The sequence below is a fragment of the Petaurus breviceps genome, unplaced genomic scaffold, assembly GCF_028583685.1.
Source record: "Petaurus breviceps papuanus isolate PSGF00001 unplaced genomic scaffold, PetGlider_PUasm1.0 38, whole genome shotgun sequence".
Taxonomy (NCBI): domain Eukaryota; kingdom Metazoa; phylum Chordata; class Mammalia; order Diprotodontia; family Petauridae; genus Petaurus; species Petaurus breviceps.
This window is the reverse complement of record NW_027186304.1, coordinates 81,448,849-81,472,310: the sequence shown is the minus strand read 5'-3', so window position 1 is coordinate 81,472,310 and position 23,462 is coordinate 81,448,849. Positions and strand designations below refer to the sequence as shown.

The 23,462-nt window shown below is 41.9% G+C and overlaps 1 protein-coding gene across 1 annotated transcript; it reads left to right on the top strand.

The window, feature by feature from the left end:
• Window positions 1-3,719: 3,719 nt before the first annotated feature.
• Window positions 3,720-18,452, top strand: PRDM14 (PR/SET domain 14). The gene is made up of 7 exons (XM_069099522.1): window positions 3,720-4,473; window positions 6,525-6,578; window positions 6,737-6,894; window positions 9,667-9,937; window positions 11,819-12,021; window positions 14,451-14,552; window positions 18,021-18,452. The coding sequence occupies exons 1-7, from the start codon at window positions 3,720-3,722 to the stop codon at window positions 18,249-18,251; spliced, it is 1,773 nt and encodes a 590-aa protein (XP_068955623.1). The 3' UTR covers window positions 18,252-18,452.
• The last annotated feature ends 5,010 nt before the right edge of the window (window positions 18,453-23,462 follow it).

The window sequence follows — 23,462 nt, the reverse complement described above, 5'->3', positions numbered from 1 at the left end:
CTGCTTTATAACCTGCCCCTCCCCCTTCTTACTCCCTTCTTTTCTCTTCTCACTTCCCTTTCTTTTCCTTACTTCTCTTCCTTTACTTTATCACTTCTTTTTCCTTCCCTTATTACTTCCTCTAATTCCTTCCTTTCTCCTTTCCCCCTTCTCTTTTCTATCATCCTTTCCCTTCTCCTTTCTCCTCTTCCTTTACACCTCTTTTCTCCGCTTCTCTTCCGTGCTTCCTTCCCCCTTTTTCCCTCCCTTTCCTCTTCCCCTTCCCTTCTTCGCTGGACCTCCCTCCAACAATCCAACCCCTGCCTCCTGCCTTTCCATTCAGTGTGGTCACTTCTACCTCTGGCTCCCAGCCGACGGTTGGGGAATGCATGCTTGCTTTTCAGGGGATAGAATTGCTCCTAGGCTTCAGAAACGGACTCTACTGATGAATTAGACTCCACAGATTGCTGGAGACGTCCAGTTTCGTTGGATGCTGTGGGTTCTGTTTTTGTTTTGTTTTGTTTTTTAAGCTTTTTCCTTGGGCAAACGACCCCGAAGCCCGGCTTCTCCGCCAGTTTGTCTCAGCTCGAGGAAAATACTTTTAAGGAACTAGCAGGTCCTAAACGAAAACTACCTGGATTGTGGAGAAGCAGACAGTCAAGATAGGGAAAAAAAAAAAAAGGCCCTTACTCATTAAAAGATAACACCTTTTTAGTGAAAAAAAAAATTGTCCCTGTTTCTTCTAATAGCTGAGGGATCCCCGGGACCGCTGGTTCTGACCACCTTGGGCTGCATGATTTGGCTTTCCAGCATGAACCACGAGCTTTTGGGGTTGGTGAGCTCAAAGGGAAAGAATGAATTTCTTTTCTCTATAAATTTTTAGTAAGGGGAGAGAAAGAGGCCAGAAAATGAGAGAGTAGGAGGGAGTAGAGAAGAAAGAGAGAATGAGAAACAATCATATTTTCCCAAAATCCTCAACTTGATTACCCCGATTTCTATTGAAGGAATTCTTAGAGTATGGTGTGTTCTATAAATATAATCTGGTCTTTCCTTGCTGTAACTAAATGTCCACTTTTATCTCTTTATTATCAGTCTACTTAGAGGTATCTTATGAGACAAAAAGAGAGTGCATACACCCGTGTGAGGTCGGGTAAAACAGGCTCTAGGGCCAGATCCTCCTCGCCTTGAAGGGTCTGCAGGTAGTTGGCAGCAATATAGCAATAATATGTTAAGTGAGCTGTTCCCTAGAGGCTCAGAGGAAGAGTAGAGCTCTGGCCAATAGCTACTGCTGGGGGTGGGGAGCAGATAGATCTCTGGACTTGCGTGGATGAGTCCAATTCCCCACCCCCACCCCTTCATCCCTTTCCCTCTCCCCCTTTCAATTACCCCACTCCCAACTCTGCCTGTTTTTTTCACACCATCTGCTTTGGTTTGTCCTCCAAACCGGACCTACCAAAGTCAGGCAAACAACGGGTGTCTGGCAATAGCAAAAGTAGCCTCGAAAACGGTTTCTCCAGAGGGATGTAATCTCCACAAACGGCCCCCTGGCCCGCTAGAGAACATCAAGAATTGATGATTCAGACTGAAACCCGCAAGTGTTTTAGTGAGTAACAGAAGAGCTTTAGCCCAGGGCAGAGCTCAAGCCCAGGACAGGCCTTGGACCAGAGTGAGCCCTTCCCACCGAAGGGCTGGGACCCAGGAAGGATGAGGCAGTATTTATCTGTACTAAAGATGCTATTTTATGGATGTGTGGCTTATGTGTGTGCTCCTGTTTGAAGGCTGGGTTGAGCCTGGGGGAATTGTGGTCCATGCAACTCAGGAAGAAAACGTACTTCCCCACAGAGAGGTGATTGAAACAAGTTTGGGGGGGAGTGGGGGAGGATAGCACGAATTTATCTTGCTTGACTAAACATTTGGTAGCAGCATTTTTTGTTTTTCTTGCTTTCCCAAAGAAGGGGGAGGGAGAGAAGATGAATCTTTATTTGGGGGAGAAAGTGGTTTGTGCAATTTTATGTGTTATGTGTGTGTACACTGCACAGTTTATTAAATGCTGGTGCCTCCCATGTGTATGTTAGGTGCTTGCAATAAATGTTGAGTTTCGTACTTGCTGGTTTTGCCTAAGATTTTTCAGTGCTTCCCCACCTCCCTTACTGGGCAGTTTGTTTTTTGCCACAAGTGTAATCCTTGAATAGGAGGTAGCAAATTTTAGGTTCAGGGGTTGTGCTCGGTGGTAGCTGGAAGAGGACTAATCTCTGAGCCTTTGGTGAAGAAGCTGGAAACAGGTCAGGAGGAGGAAACAGATGCGCTCATTGCTGCCGACCTCTTCCCCTGACCTCATGTTCCTAAACTCCAGAGTCACGACCCTGCTTGGTTTCCTTTATTGGGTCCATTCATCCTGCCCGTTAGATCAGATCCACTGCATTGAAAGGGTCTTCATGCCTCAGCTTTCCTTAACTTTGTTTGGTGTTCATTAAAAAAGCATCCTTTTAGAGCAAGTTGACTGGGGATTGTGTGGAGCTGAGGGCAAGGAAGAAGTAGGCAAATTAGTGCGGTGGAAAAGGGAATAGCTGCTTGCTCAGCTCCTTTGGCCTGGTGGGTTCATTCTTTCCCTCTCACTTCCTCGCCCCTTTCCACTGCCATTGCCTAACAGAGGTCCCCATACTGTTGCGACCCTAGGCACACCTTGTCCCAATGTGAGGAAGTTTCCTGGACACTTTTGGAATGGGGATGCACCTGAAGATAAAGGAGGGGGAGGGAATAAGCATTTTATTATTAACCCACTAGTATATGCCAGAGATCATCCTAATCGCTTTACAAATTCTGACTTGATGCTAGGAAAGATCAGAGCTCTTCGAATACAGTCTCCCAGAGGTGCAAGGGAAATAATAGGGTTAGAGAGAACTCCAAATCTTTATTTTTTAAACTAACTCAATTTCTCCTCCACCCTACCTCCCTCCTGTTTCCTATTGGGAGTCAGTGGGGCCTGGAATCCCGCTGTGGCCACGTTAACAGGTGTCAGTGGAACTAAGAATTAGGAATTACCTCCCCCACCGCCCGACCTGCTAGGATCAAGCGGGACACTCACTTTGCAGAGTCTTGAGTATTTTCCCCTCCCTAGTCGCAGACCCGCCTCGTGCTTCCATTTCTTTTCGCCCCTGACCCTTAGCCGTTTCCTTTGTTCTGGAGTCTTCGGGATAGAGTCTGATGCTAACCTCAGGGCCTCAGGTGCCCGGGGTCCCGTTAGCCCAATCCCGTAAGCTTAGGAGTTCAAAGCCTCCCCTCCCCCAGCTCTCAGGTTCTGCCCCAGGACTGACCTTTGCACGGGCATTGGAGTGCGTGGGGGGAGAGAGGCGCAGAGAAGGAGGAGGGAATCTGATATTGACCTGTTGGGGGGGGGGGGTGTCTGTGCTTGGGGTGGGAGGTCCAAAAGAAAGCCCCAATCAGGAAGGATCCTGAATTCGGCTGCTTTGTTTTTATAAGCCGGTGTAAACGAGATCCAAAGTTATCTCGGCCCGCTCAGGTGGGAAAAGAAATATTAAGAACCTAGGTGTGTCTCCTGTCTTACTCTACCCTCTAGAGATTTACTTCCCTAGTTTGGGAAGGGGGATGCTCCCGACAGCACCGCCCATTGACTAGCTTTCTTCTCTTTAACCCTCCGCAGATTTCCTAGGAATCTCCTGTCCCCAGGGACTTGCAGACTCAGCCCTTTCCACCCCCTAACCTGCACCTTTGCCCTGGGCATGGCCGTATCTTTGACTGGTGAGCTGGGGCCCCAAGAAAAGCTGTACGCAGAGCAGAGCCTCCGGAGCAACCCTGCCCACGTGGCTGGATACTACACTCCTCTTCTGCCCCACAGCCTGTATGGGGATAGCCTGGTTAGTTCGCCCCCTGGCAGCTCTCCCTTGAGCAGTTCCCCGGAGTTTTTCCATCAACTCAAGACTTTGGGAAGACCAGTGATAAACTCCACGGCGCTGTCCCACTTCGGCTTCAACACTATGCCCACTTTCCTGAACCACGGTGCGGCCCTGCCAAGAGAGCCTTTCTACAACTTGCCTCGGGGATCCTTGCCCTTCTTTGGCAGTGTGTCCCCAGAGGAAGGCCATCCGCCTTTCCCCAAGGAGGGGCTGCTCCCTGTGGACAGCAGCGGCGTTGGCGGTGGCAGTAGCAGTAACAAAGATTGTCAGAACAGCAGCCTCGTCCTTCCGCTGGCGGAGACCTCGGTCACCTGGCCAACCAAACTCTTGTCACCCAAGATCTCTCCCCAGTGGCTTACCGGCCCCGCGCCCAACCGGTTCTTTCCCTACTCCCCCGGAAAGAGGCGCTATCTAGATGCAGGTTCTACCTCCCAGAGCGCAGAGCCCGAGGCCCCGCCGCAGTACCACTTTACCGAGGAGGAGTTGCGCCTTGTCTTGTACGGGACTATCCGATCCCAGCAGCAGCCCACTAGATTGCGCTGCGCTATCTCTGGGCTCCGGGTACCGGAGGACAGCTCAGGTAAGGGCGGAGAGGACGGAGCGAATGTAAGGGTTGGGCTGAACTGCCCGGGAAGGATCAGTGCAAGCTGGAGTCACAGGAGGGATGGAGGCATCTAGGAGCATCTGGGGAAATCTTACCTCTCGAATTTAAGAGACAGAGGGAAGTGGAAGGGGGCGGCGAGAAGGTCATAATTGCCATGATCGATCTAGGTAATCTAGACCTGGAGGTGTTGGCCTGTCTGTTACTCAGCTAACATTTATTAAGCACTTACTCTTCAGTAAGCCGCTGTGCATCAAGGCAAAACTTCAGTCCCTAATCTCAAGGAGTTCATTCTAACTGGGGAAAAAACCCGCTAATTACTATGTCCATTCTAAATAAAAACTGTTTAAACTGAATGTCATCTCTGAGAGAGAGCGAGCTAGCTGTATGTAGTGTTCTGTGTGTAGGTGAGGGAAGAGGGGAACACGGGGGGGGGGGGGACTTTCTGCAGAAAGGGATTTGAACTGGGAAGGCAGGAGAGAGAGTATTCTTAGGCATGAAGGGACAGACGATGAAAAAGCATGAAGTTGGAATTTGGGAGTGCCTTGTTCAAGGAACTGCTGAAGAAGGCCCGTGTCACAGAATGAGAGAAATTTTCGGAGGCTAATTAAGTTTAACATGCTGGAAAGGTAGGAAAGGGTAAAGTTGTTTAAATGCTAGAGGAGTTTGAATTTGATCCTAGAAGTAATACAGAGCAACTCAAGTTTTATTGAGGGGGGCGGGGTGGGGATATTATGGCTAAGACCTCTCTGTGCTTATGAGAAAATGCACCTCCTTGCTTTGAGTAGAATGGTGGGGAACGCATGAAGTTCGAAACATGACCTTCGGGATCAAATATAAAATTTTATCTGGCATTCAGAGACATTCTTAAGTTGATGCCTTCGCCCCTGTAACACTTTCCCAATCTTTAATCGTTCACGACCTGGCCCCTCCCCCTCTCCCACCCGCTCCACAAAAATATTCCAAGATCGGTGACACTGGTATCCTTGCACTTCTTTCGAGACACCCATTTCCCGACTTTTTATTGACTGCCCCTCATGCCTAAAATGGCCCCCCTGATCTCTGCTTCTTGGCTTATCTGGCTCTCTTCAAGCCCTAACTAAAAACCTGTTTTCTACGGGAAGCTGATGCCCCTTAATTCTGGTGCTTAAAAAAAAATTATTTCTAATTTATCCTATACTGTTTTCATAGTGTTTGCATCTTTTCTCCGACATTAGACTAAGAGGTCCTTGAGAGCAGAGTCTTTTGCTTTCCTTTGTTATCACCAGAGCTTACTTACTTAGCACAATGCTCGGCACATAGTAGGTCCCCAGTCAATAAGCATTGAATTTTTAAAAATCTTCTCTGCTGGCTAACTGAATCATTGTAATACAGAATTCTTTTTTGTTTTTCCATTCTTACTATTTACATAAAATAACAATTTAAAATTTAAAAATGTAAAAAGAGAAGGCATGGACATGTAGACCACAGAATAAGAATTTCTTATTTAGGGACTGATTTGACCCCATCTAGGACCTCCAGTGTAACTGTAGGCTTAGGAGGCTGAGAAGGTTTTGGTGATGTATTTGTGAGTGTATAGGGGTGAGAGGGTAATGATTGTACCGGCTAAGCGGATTTATTGCTACAGAAGATTATTCTGTGGGAATGGTTTCTCCTATTGCTATTAGTGCACTGTCCCCAGACTGAGATTCCTGGATCTTCCGAAACACTTTAAGGTGTAGTACTTCCATGGGTACTTGGTAGCAGCCACACACAGAAAACTTCCCTGCTTAGCCCTTCCAAGACCCAAAAGGAAAAAGAGAAGTATTTCTGTGTCTTGGAGGAATGTTTGGGTGAAAGATAATTGGCGTACTTTGTAATCCAATGTATGTTATGCATTTAAAAACATCATTCTGAGGCTTCCCCAGACTGCCAGAGGGGGCTATAAGAAAATAGAAGCCCTGACCTGTGGTGTTAGCCTCAGAGCCTTGTCTCCTTCCTCTCAACCTAACTCTCCTCAGATCTTTTATGAAAGCATGCATGTTTTGCAGGGTCAGAATCAGTGATTCCATCTCTGGATAAAGACTCCCTGAAGTTACCTGAAGGTAAGTAGAACTCCAGGGCTATGGCAAACTTTCCTTGAAACCAGGGGCATTTCCACTACCCCCCCCCCCCTTCCTCCTCCAAAGGCACTCCCTTCGGTTATCAAAGTTACATTTTCCTCCTATCAATTTTTCTTCCCCACCTTGGGTTTCTCCTTCAGGTCTGTCTGTACTGAAGACCATGTGTGGTGACATCCCTCAATTTGGTGTATTCTGCAGCAACCTTCTTCCCAAGGGGGTTAGATTCGGCCCCTTTCTAGGCAAAGTGGTCAACGCAAGTGAAATCAAGACCTATGGTGACAATTCCCTGATGTGGGAGGTAAATCAGTCATCTTTGACTAGCCACCTAGGTGAAGGGGGGGGTTGGGGGGAGGGAAGACCTTGGGCTAGGGGGCAGTTAAGGGAAAATTCAGGGAGGAGATCTTCTAGAGACCCAGTAGGAGAAACTTCTGGGGAGATTTACATATGCACATACATAATAATCTGTCTGGACTATCCCTTTTATGAAACTGTTCTGGGAATTGACCCATACCCATTCCTATAAGTACATAGAGAAAACACTCTTAGCTAAGAGTAAATTAGCAGATAATAATGAAACTCATTTATATAGTTTTGAAAATATGCAAAGGAAGAAAAAGTCAACAATGTATAGATTCCTTAGTACAAGAATAAATAAGAGTAATAAACAGTATTTTAAACCATGCTTTTAAGATTTATAAATCACTTTACAAACACTATCTCATTTTACCCTCACAGACAAACCTGGAGGTGGGTTGCTATTCACATTTTTCAGATGATAAAAGTGAGGCAGATAGAGGTTAAGTGACTTGCCTGGAGGTCAAATAGCCTGTAAAAGTCTAAGCCGGGTTGGAACTCAAGTCTTTCTGACTCAAGGTCCAACACTGTTCCACCTAGCTGTATAGTTCCTGTTTATAGATAAAGAAGTGGATTTGGAAAATTTATGTGATTAGTTCAGTCTCATCACTGAAATATTGACCAACAGGTGACAGATTTTGGTGGGCAAGGGCTACAGCTACCTGGAAGTATATAACACATGTGTAGTTGTTATATATTATGTTATATTACATATCATTTGATTTATCATATATGGGAATTAATATTTCTGTGTATCCCCATTTTTATGAACTATCTTGAAAAATGATTAAGGAATACATTATGTATAAAGGCATAGTATTTCTATATTAGATAAATTATTAACTGCATTACAGATCTGAGTAGACATATCTTAATCATCTCTTTATACCCTCCTCCCCCCCCCCTTTTTTTTCCTAGGCCTGTATCTCCCTATCTTGCCCAGGCTGGAAGTTCAGTGGTTATTCATAGGTCTGATTCCACTGCTGATTAGCATGGAAACTCTGACCTACCAACTCTGTTTTCTACCTGGGTCCATTTGCCCCTCCTTAGGCATCCTGTTGGCCCATCGATGATCCTAAGGTGCTCACCTCACTGGTGAAGATCAGTACAGATCCCCAATTGGCTTTAGTCTTCTTGTAGTTTATAACCCTGGAGCTCAAGGTATCTCCTACCACCCTCAGCTTCCCCTGAAGTAGCAGTGATTACAGGCTTGCACCTCCTCCTTAATCCTTTATGCCCCCTTTGACACAAGGTACCTACATCCAGAGAGACAGTCCAACTTAGTGAAGGAAAGCTGCAGTCAGGAAGATGTGAGTTCAAGTCTTGACATATACTTAGTCATCCTGGGCAAGTCACTTAACCTTACAATTACTTAGGACTGAAAGATATTGCAGAGTATGTGCTGACCTGCATTGGTAGAGGGAATTTTCTTACTGACAGTAATGCTAATCAACTCTTTGGGGAAAAAAATAACTCGTTAACTTGTCAATCTTCTTCTTCTTCTTTTTTTTGCCTTTTGGAGGGCAACTGGGTTTAAGTAACTTGCCCAAGGTTACACGGCTAGTTTTTTTGTATTAAGTGTTTGAGGCTGGAACCGAACTCAGGTCCTCCTGACTTCAGGGCTGGCGCTTTACTCACTTTGCCACCTAGCCACCCCATAACTTGTCAATTTTCTACTAAAGTACTGCTGCAATGACAAAAGGTGGCCCTAGGTTTTCAAAGGCCATATGAGTGGAGTTTGAGGGCAAACTTTGGCAGGTTCTATCAATCTCAAAAGCATCAGTCAACATTTAAGCATCTCCTGTGTAGCAGGCACTTTGCTAAGTACTTGGGATGAAAAAAATCTCTGCCCTCAATGAGCTCACAATTTAATGGATCACAATCTGATGGATCAGAAATTTTAGAACTGGAACAGACCTCAGAAGCCACTTAGATAAAACCTTTCATTTTACAGATGAAGAAACCAAGCCTCAGACATTCAGAGTAAGTGGTTTTTCCAAAAGTAATGGTATTTTTTTTCCTTAAAGGAGCTTTTATTAAAGAGATAAAGTGATGTCTACTCAGATCCTTTATGCATATATATGTATGTGTGTGTATATATTACATATACATACACGTGTGTGTGTATGTTGAAAATGAGGGAAGCACCAATAGAAGGAATATTGAACTTGAGGGTCTCTGGACCTGAGGTTTCATCTAGTCTCTGTCACTAACTTTCTGAGGCTCAGTTTCTTCATCAGTAAAATTAAGATCCTTGCAGTACTTCCATGAGTAGAAGAATTGTATTTCTAGAAATAACTGCAGGTTCTGGTGCATGTTTGGGGTCATCACTATGCTAGCTTCTTAGTATATTAAGCTCTTGGAGGACGTGTACCGTTTTTCCTGTCCACTTGTCCCCAGCCCTTTGTAGAGTGTCTTAATAAATGTTAACGTTGACTGACTCTTCATCACCCGCCACAGTGCCTTATCCAAATACACTAAGTGCTTAATAAAAGTTTACTTTGAATGGAAAAATCTGTGTTTGAATGTCGTTGTACTAATGGGTCTGGGAAAGAGAAGAATCATAGAATCCTAATTCTAAATTTGAAGATCTTACTTTTAATCTGAACCCCTTATTTGGAAAAATACATAAAAACAGATTGAGGATATTCCTTTTCCCCACAGAGTTCTCATTTCTTTCTTCTCCCTTCTTCAATGCCCTGCTTGTCTGGTTTAGATCTTTGAAGATGGCCATTTGAGTCACTTCATAGATGGAAAAGGAGCCAGTGGAAATTGGATGTCTTTTGTCAACTGTGCCCGTTTTCCAGAGGAACAGAACCTATCGGCAGTCCAGTGTCAAGGTCAAATATTTTATGAGACCTGCAAAGAAATCCTCCCTAACCAGGAACTGCTGGTGTGGTATGGAGACTGCTACCAACAGTTCCTGGGTATCCCTGTGAATTTGAAAGCTGTGGAAAAAGGGAAGCAGCAACTTGAGCCTTTAGAAGGTAAGTGCCCTACCCCTCCTCCATTCAGCCTCCGGCAGGTTGCATTTTCCTTATAAAGCAGTAGGAGCACTAGATGTGGAAACACAATGGACCTCAGTCTAGCCTCTGAGTTCTTAACCTTCTTTTGTGTCGTGAACCCCTTTGGTAGTCTGGTGCCACTGGATGGCAGAAAGTGAGGAGTAGGGAAGAGTTTTTCTAACCTTCATTTAAATAAGCATAGGCATCCTGTAGTGAGGAAGGCATATTGCCTAGTTACAGTCTTTCCTCTCCAGCTTCCCCCTGCAGGCTAGGTGTGGGGAGGGTAAAGACCATGAGGCCTGGGACCAAGGGTGTCTGGTTTTGTTCAGGGGAATGAAGGTGAGATGCAGTTAATGTAATTGAAATAGGGCTGGGTTCAGTGAGTCGAATCACTGCACAGCAAATAGGGCATTTGAGAGGGAGTGGCACCTAGAGAGGGAAGGAAAAGAGCTGGCAGGGTAGGGTAAGAGGCTGTAATGTAAAACCCAAGAGAAATGAACAAAGAGATTCAGTAGTAGGTCCATTAATTTTTTATCTTCAATCAATCAGCTAGCATTTATGAAGCACATACCATATGTCAGGCACTGTGCTTATAAATGCAAAGTATGAAATAATCCCTACCAGCAAGGGGCTTACATTCCTCCAAGAGAGGCAATAAGAATTTATATGGCATTTTTTTAACATCAAAAATTTTAAAAAAGTTTTAAGTACTTATTATTTATTTTGAACATTCTTTTCCTTTAAAATTTTGAGTTCCAAATTCTTTCCCGCGCTCCCAACTATCCCCCCTAACCCACTGAGAAGGCAAGCAATATAATAATCAATTATACATGTGAAATCATGCAAAACGTATTTCTAAATTAGCCTGGATGGCAATTTCTCAATGAGCTCCAAGTTTCATTTCTACTATTACTGAATATCATGTCATTGGTTTTTTTTTTTTTTTTTGGTTCATTTCACTCCCATTAATAAGTGTTCTTTTTCCTATTCTTTGTTGACCTTACATTTTATTGTATTTCCGAAGTTTGGTCTGAAAAGATTGCTGACCCCTCCCTGCTAAGTTGCCCTTCCCATTGCCCCAGGGAGCAGGAAGGCTCTTTCTTCATCTGAGCAAATTCTAGCTCTGAGCAAAGTGCTCCCAGCAGGGGAGGCAGGGAGGCAGGGAGGCAGGGAAGAGTGCCACCTCCTTGAAAGTGATAGACTCTTCACTCTGATGAAAAAAGCTAAGCAACTCATTTATTTCCTTAGCCACCTGGTAAATATGCCAGAGCTCTGTTGTCAGTTCATAATGACCTTCCCTGCAGCCCTGGAGAAGGCTTTCAGTTGAGATTCCTGAATATCCTAGATTCATTCATGGGGTTTTCTTCCCCACCTCCATCCTCTTTCCCTTTTTTTAGTTACTTATTTTATTCTGAACTTAAGAAATAAAATGAGCATTTCTATAACATAGTAGAATAGGGGAAAAAAAGATCTCATATGAAACTGCAAATCTATTATTTACAACTTGCTGTTCTTTTTAAATATAGAATAACGTTATGTAATTTTCAAGAACGTGGCCCATATTCTCTTTCTTTCTGTGAGCTAGCTGGAAGGTCCCAGGGACTGCTTTGTTAAAGGCTGAGATCATATTATCCTTTGGGAAAGAGAATCACTACTTTTAGGATGGTGCCCTTCCAGGTGTCCACATTACTGATCTTTTGCTCTCCTACTTGCTCTGAGACCTTGGATTGCTTGGCCTCTTAATTCCTCCCCTATGGAAACTGGGGCCTCTGGTTGTGACCCACTCCATTCCATGTAGTTGGGTTGACAGCCTGTAGTGACAACCTCTGATCTCCTTGGTGGGGTTTTTTTTTTTTTGGACAGAGTCTGGAGAAAGTCACAAATGTGAAAGGTGTGGCAAGGTGTTTGCCTACAAATATTACAGAGACAAGCACCTCAAGTACACTCGATGTGTGGACCAAGGGGACCGTAAATTCCCCTGTAATCTGTGCAGTCGGTCCTTTGAGAAGCGGGACCGACTCCGGATCCATATCCTACATGTCCATGAGAAGCACAGACCTCACAAGGTAAGAGAGGTGGCCTACTCTTGGCAGGGGGTGGTTTAAGCCCTCTAACCTGATGATGATGATGATGTCCCTCTTTTCCACTAATAGTTCCCTCTCCCCCAGACACTTTTCTTCTTTTTGTATTCCATTCTTTCTTTACACTCCTTCCCTTGCTCCTTAGCATCACTCTGTACTCCTTAAACCCTAGCTCTCCTCTGTCCTCCTTTCAGACTCAGCTGATTGCTTTGGCATGGGAACCATGTTGGAGGGGAGGAATTGGAAATAATGGAAAGAATTTTAAAGATGAAGACCCTCATTTTCACAGATGTGGAAAATAGTAAATGACCAGTAAATGGTCAGGGATTTACAAGGCAAATCAGTGACTAAACTGGGATCAGGAACCCCACCCTTCCCCTCCTTTCCTAATTTGATGCTTTTCTTCCCCAGGAAAGGGAGGTGTAATTCAGGGCAGAGGGAGCAGGGGGAGCCGCCTCAGAGGTCTAGGAAGGAAGAACATTGATTGGAAGAAGAAAAGATTCAGTCAATCCACAAACATTTGTTAAAAGCTCTGGCAGTGTCAGACTCCACCCTAAGTGCTGGGGATACACCAAAAGGCAAAAAGTATCCCCACCAAGGAGGTTAGAGCCCTCCTGAGTGCCCCTGGGACCTCTCTTTCAGTGAGCCTTCTTTAGGGTGTCTGAGGCGCTCAGGGAGGACTGACATCTCTGGTGTGGGGGTTTGCCAAGCCCTTTTCAGGGCTGCCTCTCCACCTTTGGTGTTCTCCTGTCACCTAGCTTTAGCAGCTGGCCTAAACCAGATTGAGGGCAACCCATTGATGAGTAAGGGGGGTGTCACCTGGTGGAATGGATGAATAAGAACCATTTGTTCCATAGCCATGAATGCAGCTAAAGCAGGTTCTGTGGAGTGCTTATAGCTTGGTCAGATAGAGAAGAAGACAGAGTCATTCATTGAATCCTGGGCCTTCCAATGGCTTTCTTGACTTTTGTCTTGATACTAGACTCTGGAAGAGAGAGTGAGGCTAATGATTTTGTGCAACACAGCCTCACTTAAATCCAATTCACATGTAAGTCAAGATATCACCCATTACATCACTGGTCCTCTTTGAAAATGAAAGATGAACAATTTGGGGGCTTAAATCTCTGATGAGATTAATCCTTGAAAGTCCTCAGTCCTAGAGAAAGCATTAAGCTGCTGAGGTGAGAGGATCAGATCTTATTCTCAAATCATTTTAAAACTCTAGAACTTAGGAGATTTTTAGAAGACCTCTATCTGGATCCCCTAATTTTACAAATAGGGAAACTGAGATTTGGAGACTTTAACCTAACTTACCTCCTTTTCCAGTTGAAAGTGAGCTCTCCTCCAATTTCTCCTAATACTTGGGCCCCTCTTTCCATTGTTTACATTCCATCTTATATTACAATTATTTGTGCAAATGCCTGAAGTCCACCCACCCTAATTAGGGTGTGTGCTCTGTAAGGGCAGAAAACGAGGTATCCTTAGGTAGCTTCTGGCAGGGTACCTGAAACACCAGTGCCCAAGGTCACATGGCAGGTTAGAGGCATTGCTAGGGTGAGAATTCGGGTTTCTAGTTCTCTTTGTTAAAATATATACTGACACATGTAACCTGGGGCTGGAGGGAGGAGAAAGAAGAAGGAAGAGGAAGGGAGGAGAAGGAAGGAAAGGAGAAGGTAGGGAAAGCAGGAAAAGGAAGAGCTCACACAGTAGGTAATTTACCCAAAGTATACAGTTTTGTGTTAAAATGTATTTAAGATAGCTGACTCTTGGATAAGAATCAGATGAACTAATGATAATTACTTCACTTCCAGTAGAATCTAAAGGTGGTGATTATTTAATTTTTTCTTTGTATCAATAATGCCTGTCACAGTGTAGGTACTAATAAATGTATGCTGATTGATTGATTGAAGGGTCCTATCAGATAGGCAGGCAAAGAAAACTTATGATCAGTGAAGGAAGTACTAACACCAGTAATGAGATTACAGATCTAAGTAAAAAAAAAAGTCAGCCTAATATAGCATTTATTATTTTCCCTTGAAAAGTCTTGTGAATCACAAGTAATGACAGCAGGTGCAATTCAGAACTCATTAATCTGCTCTCAATTAGAAGATCGTTCTTAAACTACAATGAATTTATGCTGTGGCCATAAATCCAACTTTTATATTGATCCTAACATTGGGCAGGGGGCCTGGAGAAGGTTAAGAATGTGAAACGTTTGTAACTTGGCCTACAAATATTCTGGAAACCAAAACCGAAATGAAGCTCGTAATTCTCAGGCCTTCCTTCATCTCTTTTGTAACAAACAGCTTTCCTTACACATGGACCTTTACTTTGAAATGTACTGCTTTAGGACTGGCAATGTGTTAATGGCACGTGTATATCTAATTGGCTGTTTATGACCCTTTTGTCCCCAGTGCTCCATGTGTGGAAAGAGCTTTTCCCAGTCCTCTAGCCTCAACAAGCACATGAGGGTCCACTCTGGAGAGAGGCCGTACAAGTGTGTCTACTGTAACAAGGTAAACAGAAGCTGCCTCCGAGAGAGCACAGCTACTCTGTAGCTAAAATGAGATTGATGATGAATCTGCCCTTGTGGAACTTACAGTTCATAGGTTTGTAGCTTTAGAGCTAGAAGAGGCCTTAGAGGCCATCCCCTAAAAACTTTATTTTACAGATGAATACACCAAGGCAGAGGTTAGGTGACTTAGCCAAAGTCACACAACAAACAGTAAGGTATCTAAGGGGAGGGAGAGAGATTTGAATCCAAGTCTTCATGACTTTTAAGTGCAATGCCCTATTCACTATTCCAGGCTATCTCTGACTCTTTTTGTTACCCCATTTGGTGTTTTCTTGAAAAAGTTACTAGAGTGGTTTGACATTTCCTTCTCATTTTACAGATGAGGAAACTGAGGCAAACATTTGCCCACATAGTTATTAAGAATCCAAGGCCAGATTTGACCCCAGGTCAGGAAGACCTGCACCACCTAAGCTGCCCAGCTCATAGAGATGGCTATTCAAACATCCAAATAAGGTTTAGGGGGTTAAGGAGCTGAGGGAGTGTCCCCTAAAGACCAATTGGAAAGTTACATTACTAAAGTAATTAATTCTCTTCCCCATCCTACCAATTTAAAGTTTTGTTCATTTACATATTTAGAAAATGATAGAAACAATTATTGGGTAAGCAGAAACACTGATATAGCAAGTTGCTATGCTTAAATTAGTTTTTAGAAGTAAAGTGTTCACCTAGGGCATTTAGGACATGGCCTTAGAAGGATAACTCACCAAGACTTATAAGAATAAAAGAAATGCGAATAGGCATTTAGGGTTTTTTGGTTGTTTTCAACATTCACTTCCTTAAGTTTTAAAGTTTCTCCCCCTCACTCCCCAAGATGGCTTGCAATCTGATATGGGCTCTACACATACATTTCTATTAAACACATTTTCACATTAGTCATATCGTGTAGAAGAATTATTACTAATGGGAAAAACCAAAATAAAAGAAAACAAAAAAGAAAATGGTCTACTTGCCTCTGCATTCCAACTCCATAGTTCTTTCTCTGGATATGGCTGTCATTTTCCATCGTGTGTCTTTTGGAATTGTTTAACAATTAAGAACTGATTTACAAATAAGAGTATTACCACAATGACCTTCTCAGGGGACTTAGACTGTTTTAATGCAGTGAATGCTGAACTTGGAGTCAGAAAGACATGGATTCAGGTCTAGCCTTTGGTACTCATAGCTGTGGGACCATTGGCAAGTAAGTTTACCTTATTGAACTTCTTTAAATAGAGATAATTATATCTGGCAGTCAAGAGACCCAAAAGTACTCTATAAATGTCAGTTAAAGAAAGTGTTATCAATCTCCTTCAAAGCTAAGGTAGACCACTGAAGTGACCTGTGTGTAGTCACGCAACTAGTAAGTTGACACATGAACCCAAATCCTCTGAAGCTAGGATCAGTGGTTTTTTCTACTATGCTCTCTATGCTATGCTGCTTTTATTTATATGTGTGTATGTTTATATATGTATACACATATATGTACATACATTTATTTCAGTTTTCAACATTCACTTACACAAGATTTTGAATTCCAAATTTTTTTCCCATTTCTCCCTTCCCCCCACCCCAATACAGCATTCGACCCAATCCACCCTCCCTTCTATTCCCCCTACTTTCCTCATCCCCCTCCCTTCTATTTTCCTGTAGGGTAGGATAGATTTCTATACCCCATTGCCTGTACATCTTATTTCCCAGTTGACTATGCTGCTTTTTATAGCAAACAGGGATTGGAACTAGGCGTATGATTTCAATGATATAAGGCACTTCCTTTATCAATGCTGGTCAATTGCTTCTCAACTTTTAGTCCTTCTAAAAGTATTTGTTCATTCACTTATTTGTTAGTATTTTTACTTTTAGGCATTCATTTTTAAATTTTGAATTCCAAGTTCTCTTCCCTCCCTCTTGCCCTTCCCCAACCCATTGAAAAGGTAAGCATATGATATCCATTATACATTTGAAGTCAGGCAAAACCTAAAACATATTTCTACATTAGCCATGTTGTCCTCCAAAAGAGAAAGTGAAAAAAAAAATATGCTCCAATCTGAGTTCCTCAGTTCTCTGGAGGTGGATAGCTTTTTTCATCACAGTCCTTTGGAATTGTCCTGGATCTCATTGTATTGTCAGAGCAGCAAAGTCTTTCACATTTTTATCATAGTTACAGTATTGCTGCTACTATATACAATGTTCTCCTGATTCTGTTCCCTTCATTTTGCATGAGTTCAGTATCAACATAAAAGTCTCTTTTTAAAAAAAAAAAAGAATATTTTATTTTTTCCCCAATTACATGTAAAAAACAATATTGTCTCAAAATATAAGACTTGAGTTTTGTTTTTTTATTCTTAGGAACAAAACAACAATATTGTAAAGTTCTTTGCAAGCCTTGCAAACTAACTATAGAAATGTTAGTTCTTGTTATTATGAGGGAGGCAATATGGCATAGTGGGTAGAATGCTGGGCTTTGGGGTCAGGGAGATCTGGGTTCAAATCCTGCCTGAGATATTTGGTTTCTGTGTGACCTTGGGCAAGTCACTTTTTCTCAACTCCACCTTCTTCATCTGTAAAAGAGGGGAGGGGAGATAATAATAGTGCCTGTCTCACAGTGTTGTTGTTTGGGACCATGTGTATAAAGCACTTTACAAACCTTAAAAATGCTATCTAAATGTGAGCATTATTAACAAAAGAGAAGGAGAAGGAAATAAACATTTAAACACCTATTATGTGCCAGACAATCTTCCCAACAACCCTGGGAAGTAGGTGCTGTTATTAACCCCGATTTATAGTTGAAAGAACTAAGGCAGACAAGTAAGTTAAAAAGACTAACCCAGGGTCATACAGATAATAAGTATTTGCCTGAGGTGACATTTTAAGTTTTGGGTTTTTTTTTTTTTTGTTTTTACTTTTTGGAGGTGGGGAAAGCAAGGCAATTGGGGTTAGGTGACTTGCCCAAGATCACAAGGCTACTAAGTGTTTCGTTTCTGAGTTCAAATTTGAACTCAGGTCCTCCTGACTCCAGGGCCCGTGCTTTATTCACTGGGCCACCTAGCAGCCCCTTTGAGCTGACACTTAAACTTAGATCTTTTTGAGATTTCAGGCACAGCAATTCTAACCACTGTGCCAGTATTCTTTAATGAAGGTACTAAAGGTGGTGGGCTGATTCTGAAATTCATAGGATCCCTCTCAGTTATCCAACAATAATTAATATTAATGCCTCACTCTTATGTTGTGCTTTAAGGTTTGCTAAGTATTAATGTTTTCCATGTATTATCTCACTTGATCCATCCAACCCTGTGAGGGAGCTAGGCTGGTATCTGTGGCCACACAGCTAGGAAGTGTTCAAGTATTCCTGTCGGACGAGACCACAACCGCAGTGTGACTTCTGCTTTTCTCATCAGGAATTTAATTTGTCCAATTTTCCTCTCTTCCCTAGGCCTTCACCGCCTCCAGCATTCTCCGAACTCATATCCGGCAGCATTCTGGGGAGAAACCCTTCAAGTGCAAATACTGTGGCAAAGCTTTTGCCTCTCATGCTGCCCATGACAGCCACGTCCGGCGCTCTCACAACAAGGAAGGAGGGGGCTGCTCCTGTGGAATCTGTGGGAAGACCTTCATGGAGCAGGAGAAATTCCACTGCCATATGAAATTTCATGGTGTCCTCTAGCCCCTGGAGAAGGGTGTTAGTCTCTTCTAGCCCATGAACTGAGTTTCTTTTCTATATCTGTTCCCACATTTTCTTCCATGATTGTGTATGGGGCAATGCAGGTCTAGAAATTCAGTGATATGGGTGGTACCAGTGGGTGGAGGGCTGGACTAGGGAGCTGTTTTGTTTTTAGCATGGACTTACAGCCTTACTTGCTTAGCAGAGGCATTGAGAACTATATATATTGTAATGAACAAAGGCACTATAGGTGTTGAAGCATCTTTTGAAGATGTTGTTTATGTTGTAATTAGCAAAGTGAGGAGGCCCTTTCTAAAATATTTGTCTTTGAACCCAGAACTGAAATTGCCCCAGCTGTTACATTTTCCTGTTTGTCTTAGAAGGAAGTTTACACTTCTCAGAATTTGTATATCCACTTATGATAGATCTAAAATAGGGAATTAACAACTAATACAACTAGTTCTATAATCCATACCTGTCATTCCAAAACAAGCTTAAGGCCTCATTCTCATTTAGATTCATTTAGTTGTGCTTGGGTATTATTCATAAGAAGGTTATTTCTAACATATTTGGATTAAGAGAGCCAAATCAAATGACTTTGGGAGAAAAATTAATCTGTCTAGCATTGGTCCATAGACCATTTGAGGGAAAAAATGTCAACAGAACAAAGAAAAGCTAAAAGATTATGCTCAAGCTTCTCAATCCGTTCTGCTTTTAAAATGAATTCATAGGGGGTAGCTAGGTGGTGCAGGGAATACAGCACCAGCCCTGGAGTCAGGAGGACCTGAGTTCAAATGCAGCCTCAGACACTTAACACAAAAACTAGGTATGTGACCTTTGCCAAGTCACTTAACCCCAACTTCCCTCCAAAAAAACAAAACAAAAATAAAAATGAATTCATTCTTGATGAATAGATAAGTGTCTCCTGTACCTCATAGCTTCTGGTTCATACTAGTGTATAGAATTATGGGGAAAATGAGTTTATAGATGAAAAAAAGCACTTTGAAACAAAAAGAATGGAAAGACAGCTTGGAGTGGTGCTGTCCCTGGACAAGTCACTTAGCCTTGGGGAGCCCAAAGCAAACTCTTTACCATGTTAAACTGAAGAATAACTGGCAGATCTGTCTTGGCAGACGGATGCTTTTAAAACTTGTAGCTGACACAAGGTTGAGATGGTAATTATTTTGGCTTTGGGATTTCAAAAATAAGGCTATGTCTATAAAGACATGCACGGGGTTAAAATATGACAGAATTGCACAAGTACATATTTAATAATCCATGTTTCCATAGGGCTTTAAAGATTGCAAAGCTTTTCATAAAGACCAAAATGAATGTCAACTTATTTCACTTCTGAGGATCCATGACTGGAATGGTTCCTCCTTCTACCAACATAGATGCTAATCCTTTTCCTGAACGCAGTAAATAGTTTTCTAGTGTTTCTGTGGCTCAAAACAATTCGTTTGGAGGCCAGAATTATGACTCTTGAGTTTCTCCATTATGAGCTAAGCTAGACCTTTCACGATAACTTAGCAGGTATCATCAGTCTTCTACCCAAATATTTTTAGAGCTTTGGAGAAGCCAGGAACACAAAAATTCTCCTATTTAACTTGGTCAGACTACATCTGTAGAATTGTATACGTTTCTCATCATCTTTTAGAAAAGAGAACATTCAGAGCAAGAAGATGGCATTATGGGGATTGGGGCAGGGAGGTGGGTATGCTTTGAAATCATGCCATAAAAAGACAGGTTAAAAAAAACTTGGTCATAGTTAACCTAAAAAAAATCACTTTGAGTAAAGTAAAGCAGACAAGACTGCTTCACTCAAATATATGAAGAAAGGTTATTTCATTTGAAGACAGCAAGCAATACATGGAAGTGTCAAGGAAAGAGATTTCAAATCAGTATGAAGAAAATCTTCCTAATAATGAGAACTTTCTAAAAAGTGAAATAGGCTGTTTTAGCAAGTAGTGAGTTCCCTGTCATTGGCATATGACTATTTTCAGGGATGTGACAGGTGAAGATTCTTGTCTTGTACAAGATGGTCCTTCAGGTACCTTCCAATTTGAAAGTCCTATGACTAAAAATACCCTTAATTCTCAGAGAAGCATGGATAGCAGGTCACTGACAATAGGCATCACATATGAATACACTTCAACTATATTTTCCAACTGGTATCTCATGTCCTTCCAGTGCAGTTAGGAGGGCTCTATTTACCAAGTGCAAACATTAAGGCAAATTAAGGTACTACCTACATTAGAAGGGACGTACTTCTACTTCAGGGAAAACAGATTTTTGTGATTTCATTTACATGTGTATTACTTCAATTTGTGCAGCTCACAACCCATCCAAACCTGTGTATAGTACATTTTGTCACCACTTCTCATCTCATTCTGTGTGTCTACATTTGAGATATATTTGTTCCTTGATAACAGCAGCAGATTGTTGTTGACTGGTTTTTTTAATCCATTTTACCTCTTGTTTTATTGGATTGTTGAATCCATTCACATTTAAAGTTATGACTCTTAGGCTTGTGTTTTCCTTCATTTATTTTTGTATTGATTGTTATTCCCCCATCCTCTTTTGTCTCTTTGATTAGTTGCCTTCTGTATAATTAGTTGCCTTCTGTGTGATTTTCATCCATGTTCTCCCACAGATGACTGCCCTTATTCCACTCTTGAACCTTTTTGTCCAAACACAAAATTTGCTATGGAAATTAAAGAAGCTGAGAAGGAGGAGCAATGGAGAAACAGAATTAAACAATTCTGAATTCTTTTTGTCTTCAGATATAATAATCTGGTCATTCCTCCCACAGATTTTGTTATTGATGACACCTCTGAGAACATTCCCTTTCACCTTTCTCTGGGAATTGAGTTATTTGTCTCCTGGTCCTTCGGGATAATTCCTGCTGTATTGTATAGATGCTAATTCCAGAAGAAAATCCCTTATTGCAACCAAATCCTTTGAGAAATATTTGTAATGCAGGTGAAAATGCATTGAAGGGTTTTACCTTAGATAATACATTTTTTTCTCCCCTTCCCCAATTCCTTTCCTCCTCCCTTAGCCACTGTAATTTATCCTAATGAGGATGTGGTTTTAGGACTGCTTTTTGATTTATGTTCATTTTTGATGTTGTTCAGCTGTTTTTCAGTCATGTTCTACTCTTTTGTGACCTCACTTAAGGTTTCTTGGCAGAGATACTGGAATGGTTAGCCATTTCCTTCCTAGCTCATTTTACAGATGAGGAAACTAAGGTAAATAAGGTTAAATGTCTTGCCCAGGGTTACACAGCTAGTAAGTGTCTGAGGCCGCATTTTAATTTCCAAGCCTGGATATATAGATATATAGATATATCTATATATCTACTATACCACCAACTGTCCAGCTATATTCATTAAGGCATGTTGATTATACTATTTTGATGTTTTGACAGGATTTGTTAGCGTTGCTTACATTCATATTTGAAAACTATACACAGTACATTTTTATTATGGATTTATAGTTTTAAAAACTGCTTTCAGGATCCAACATAGGCCAGATATTAGGGTAATGGGGCAATGATGCCTCTCTTTAGCTCTCTTCACTGGTTGAATAATTTATGTAGAAGACCAGTCTTGGGCCCAGAAGACAAGAGTTTGGGGGACTTAAAAAAAAACCCAAATGCTATTAATCCAATACATATGCTGAATTTTACTTGGTGTTCCAAATGCATCATGTTTGGTGACTATTCCAATATATGTGGGCTGTTCCTAATAGCAGGTAACTTTGAAATCTGGAAGACCTGAGTTCAAGCCTTGGGCAAGTTGGGTAACTTCTTGATGTTCCAGGCAATTCTGTAAGCCTATAAATTATAGAAGTTACATCATTGGATAGGGTATTTCGGCATCACAAATCCCTGATGAAATCGTATGTTGGGACCAAAAAATACACGTGTATATTTACATATACATACACATATAATATATATATATAATATACATATATTTCAGTATTTCAGGTACCATATTCTATAAATATAGAATGTAACCTTCCTTAGTATTTTAAAGCACTTTTTTGTTTAATTTTTCAGTCATTGTTGCAGTAAAGCAGAGTGGGAAATTAAGAGATTAAATGAATGTGTTTGGCAATGAGCTTAAAGTCAGGCATTATCAGGAGATTTTGAATTCAAAGGCAGCGGTCTTTACTCCTAAACAGATCAGGGCTCTTTACTTTTTGGCTTTTGCTTTTTGGAGGGGGGAAGGTAGGGCAATTGGGGTTGAGTGATTTGTCCAAGGTCACATTGCTAGTTTTGTGTTAAGTGTCTGAGGTCAGATTCGAATTCAGGTTCTCCTGACTCTAGGACCTGTGCGCTACTCACTGTGCCACCTAGCCACCCCAAGGCTCTTTACTTTCTAAGCATGGATATATGTTATCTTAGGGTCTACAGATAGATAAGGAGGTAGATCCAGACTTGAGCAAGTAGAAAGATGAATTTGGGATGCATGACTTTGTTCAATGATTTCAAACCTCTTTGATGCAAAAGGCCATTCCTAAAGTCAGTATTCTCCTGATAGATTATAGTACAGCTTTGAATTTTGGAATATCTAGACCTCAGGGAAAAAAAAAGCCAGAAGAGCAATGGAAAAATGTATGACAGGCCATGGCAGGCAGGTTGTCCCAACAGGCTACTGGAGTGTGAAAAAGTGATGTTATAAATGTTTGATATATCTATGTAGATTTATCTATATCTCTCTCTATAGATCTGTGTAGAAAGAGAGAGAAGATAGGTAGAGAGTGGACCTGTGATTTCATTGGGGAAGGGAAAACATAGCATTGTAGTTCAACACTTCTGCAACTTACAAATGACTAATTCAGGGTCACACAGCCTATATATGTTATAGGAGGGACTTGAATCCAGGTTTTCCTGGGTGTGAAGTCACTGTATTCTTAGATCAAAAGAGGTAGGCAAGTCATAAAGTGAGTCTAGGGAAACTGACAACTCCAGTCCAGTATCCCAAAGATACTAGACATATTGCTACTTTCTCTATCCCCCAAAGAAAGAGGGAGATGACCCACATGTACAAAAGTATAGCAACTCTTTTCATGATGGCAAAGAATGAGAACTTGAGGACATTGTCCATCAACTGGGGAATGGCTGAACAAATTATAGTATATGAATATAATGGAATAGTGTTGTGTTATAAGAAATGATGAAGGGGATGGTTTCAGGGGAACCTG

Excerpts from the sequence above, each read along its gene's own strand:
- PRDM14 (XM_069099522.1), top strand. The coding sequence starts at position 3,720 with ATGGCCGTATCTTTGACTGGTGAGCTGGGGCCCCAAGAAAAGCTGTAC. Across the intron at positions 6,579-6,736 it reads CTCCCTGAAGTTACCTGAAG|GTCTGTCTGTACTGAAGACC; the intron begins GTAAGTAGAACT and ends TTTCTCCTTCAG. Across the intron at positions 6,895-9,666 it reads ACAATTCCCTGATGTGGGAG|ATCTTTGAAGATGGCCATTT; the intron begins GTAAATCAGTCA and ends TGTCTGGTTTAG.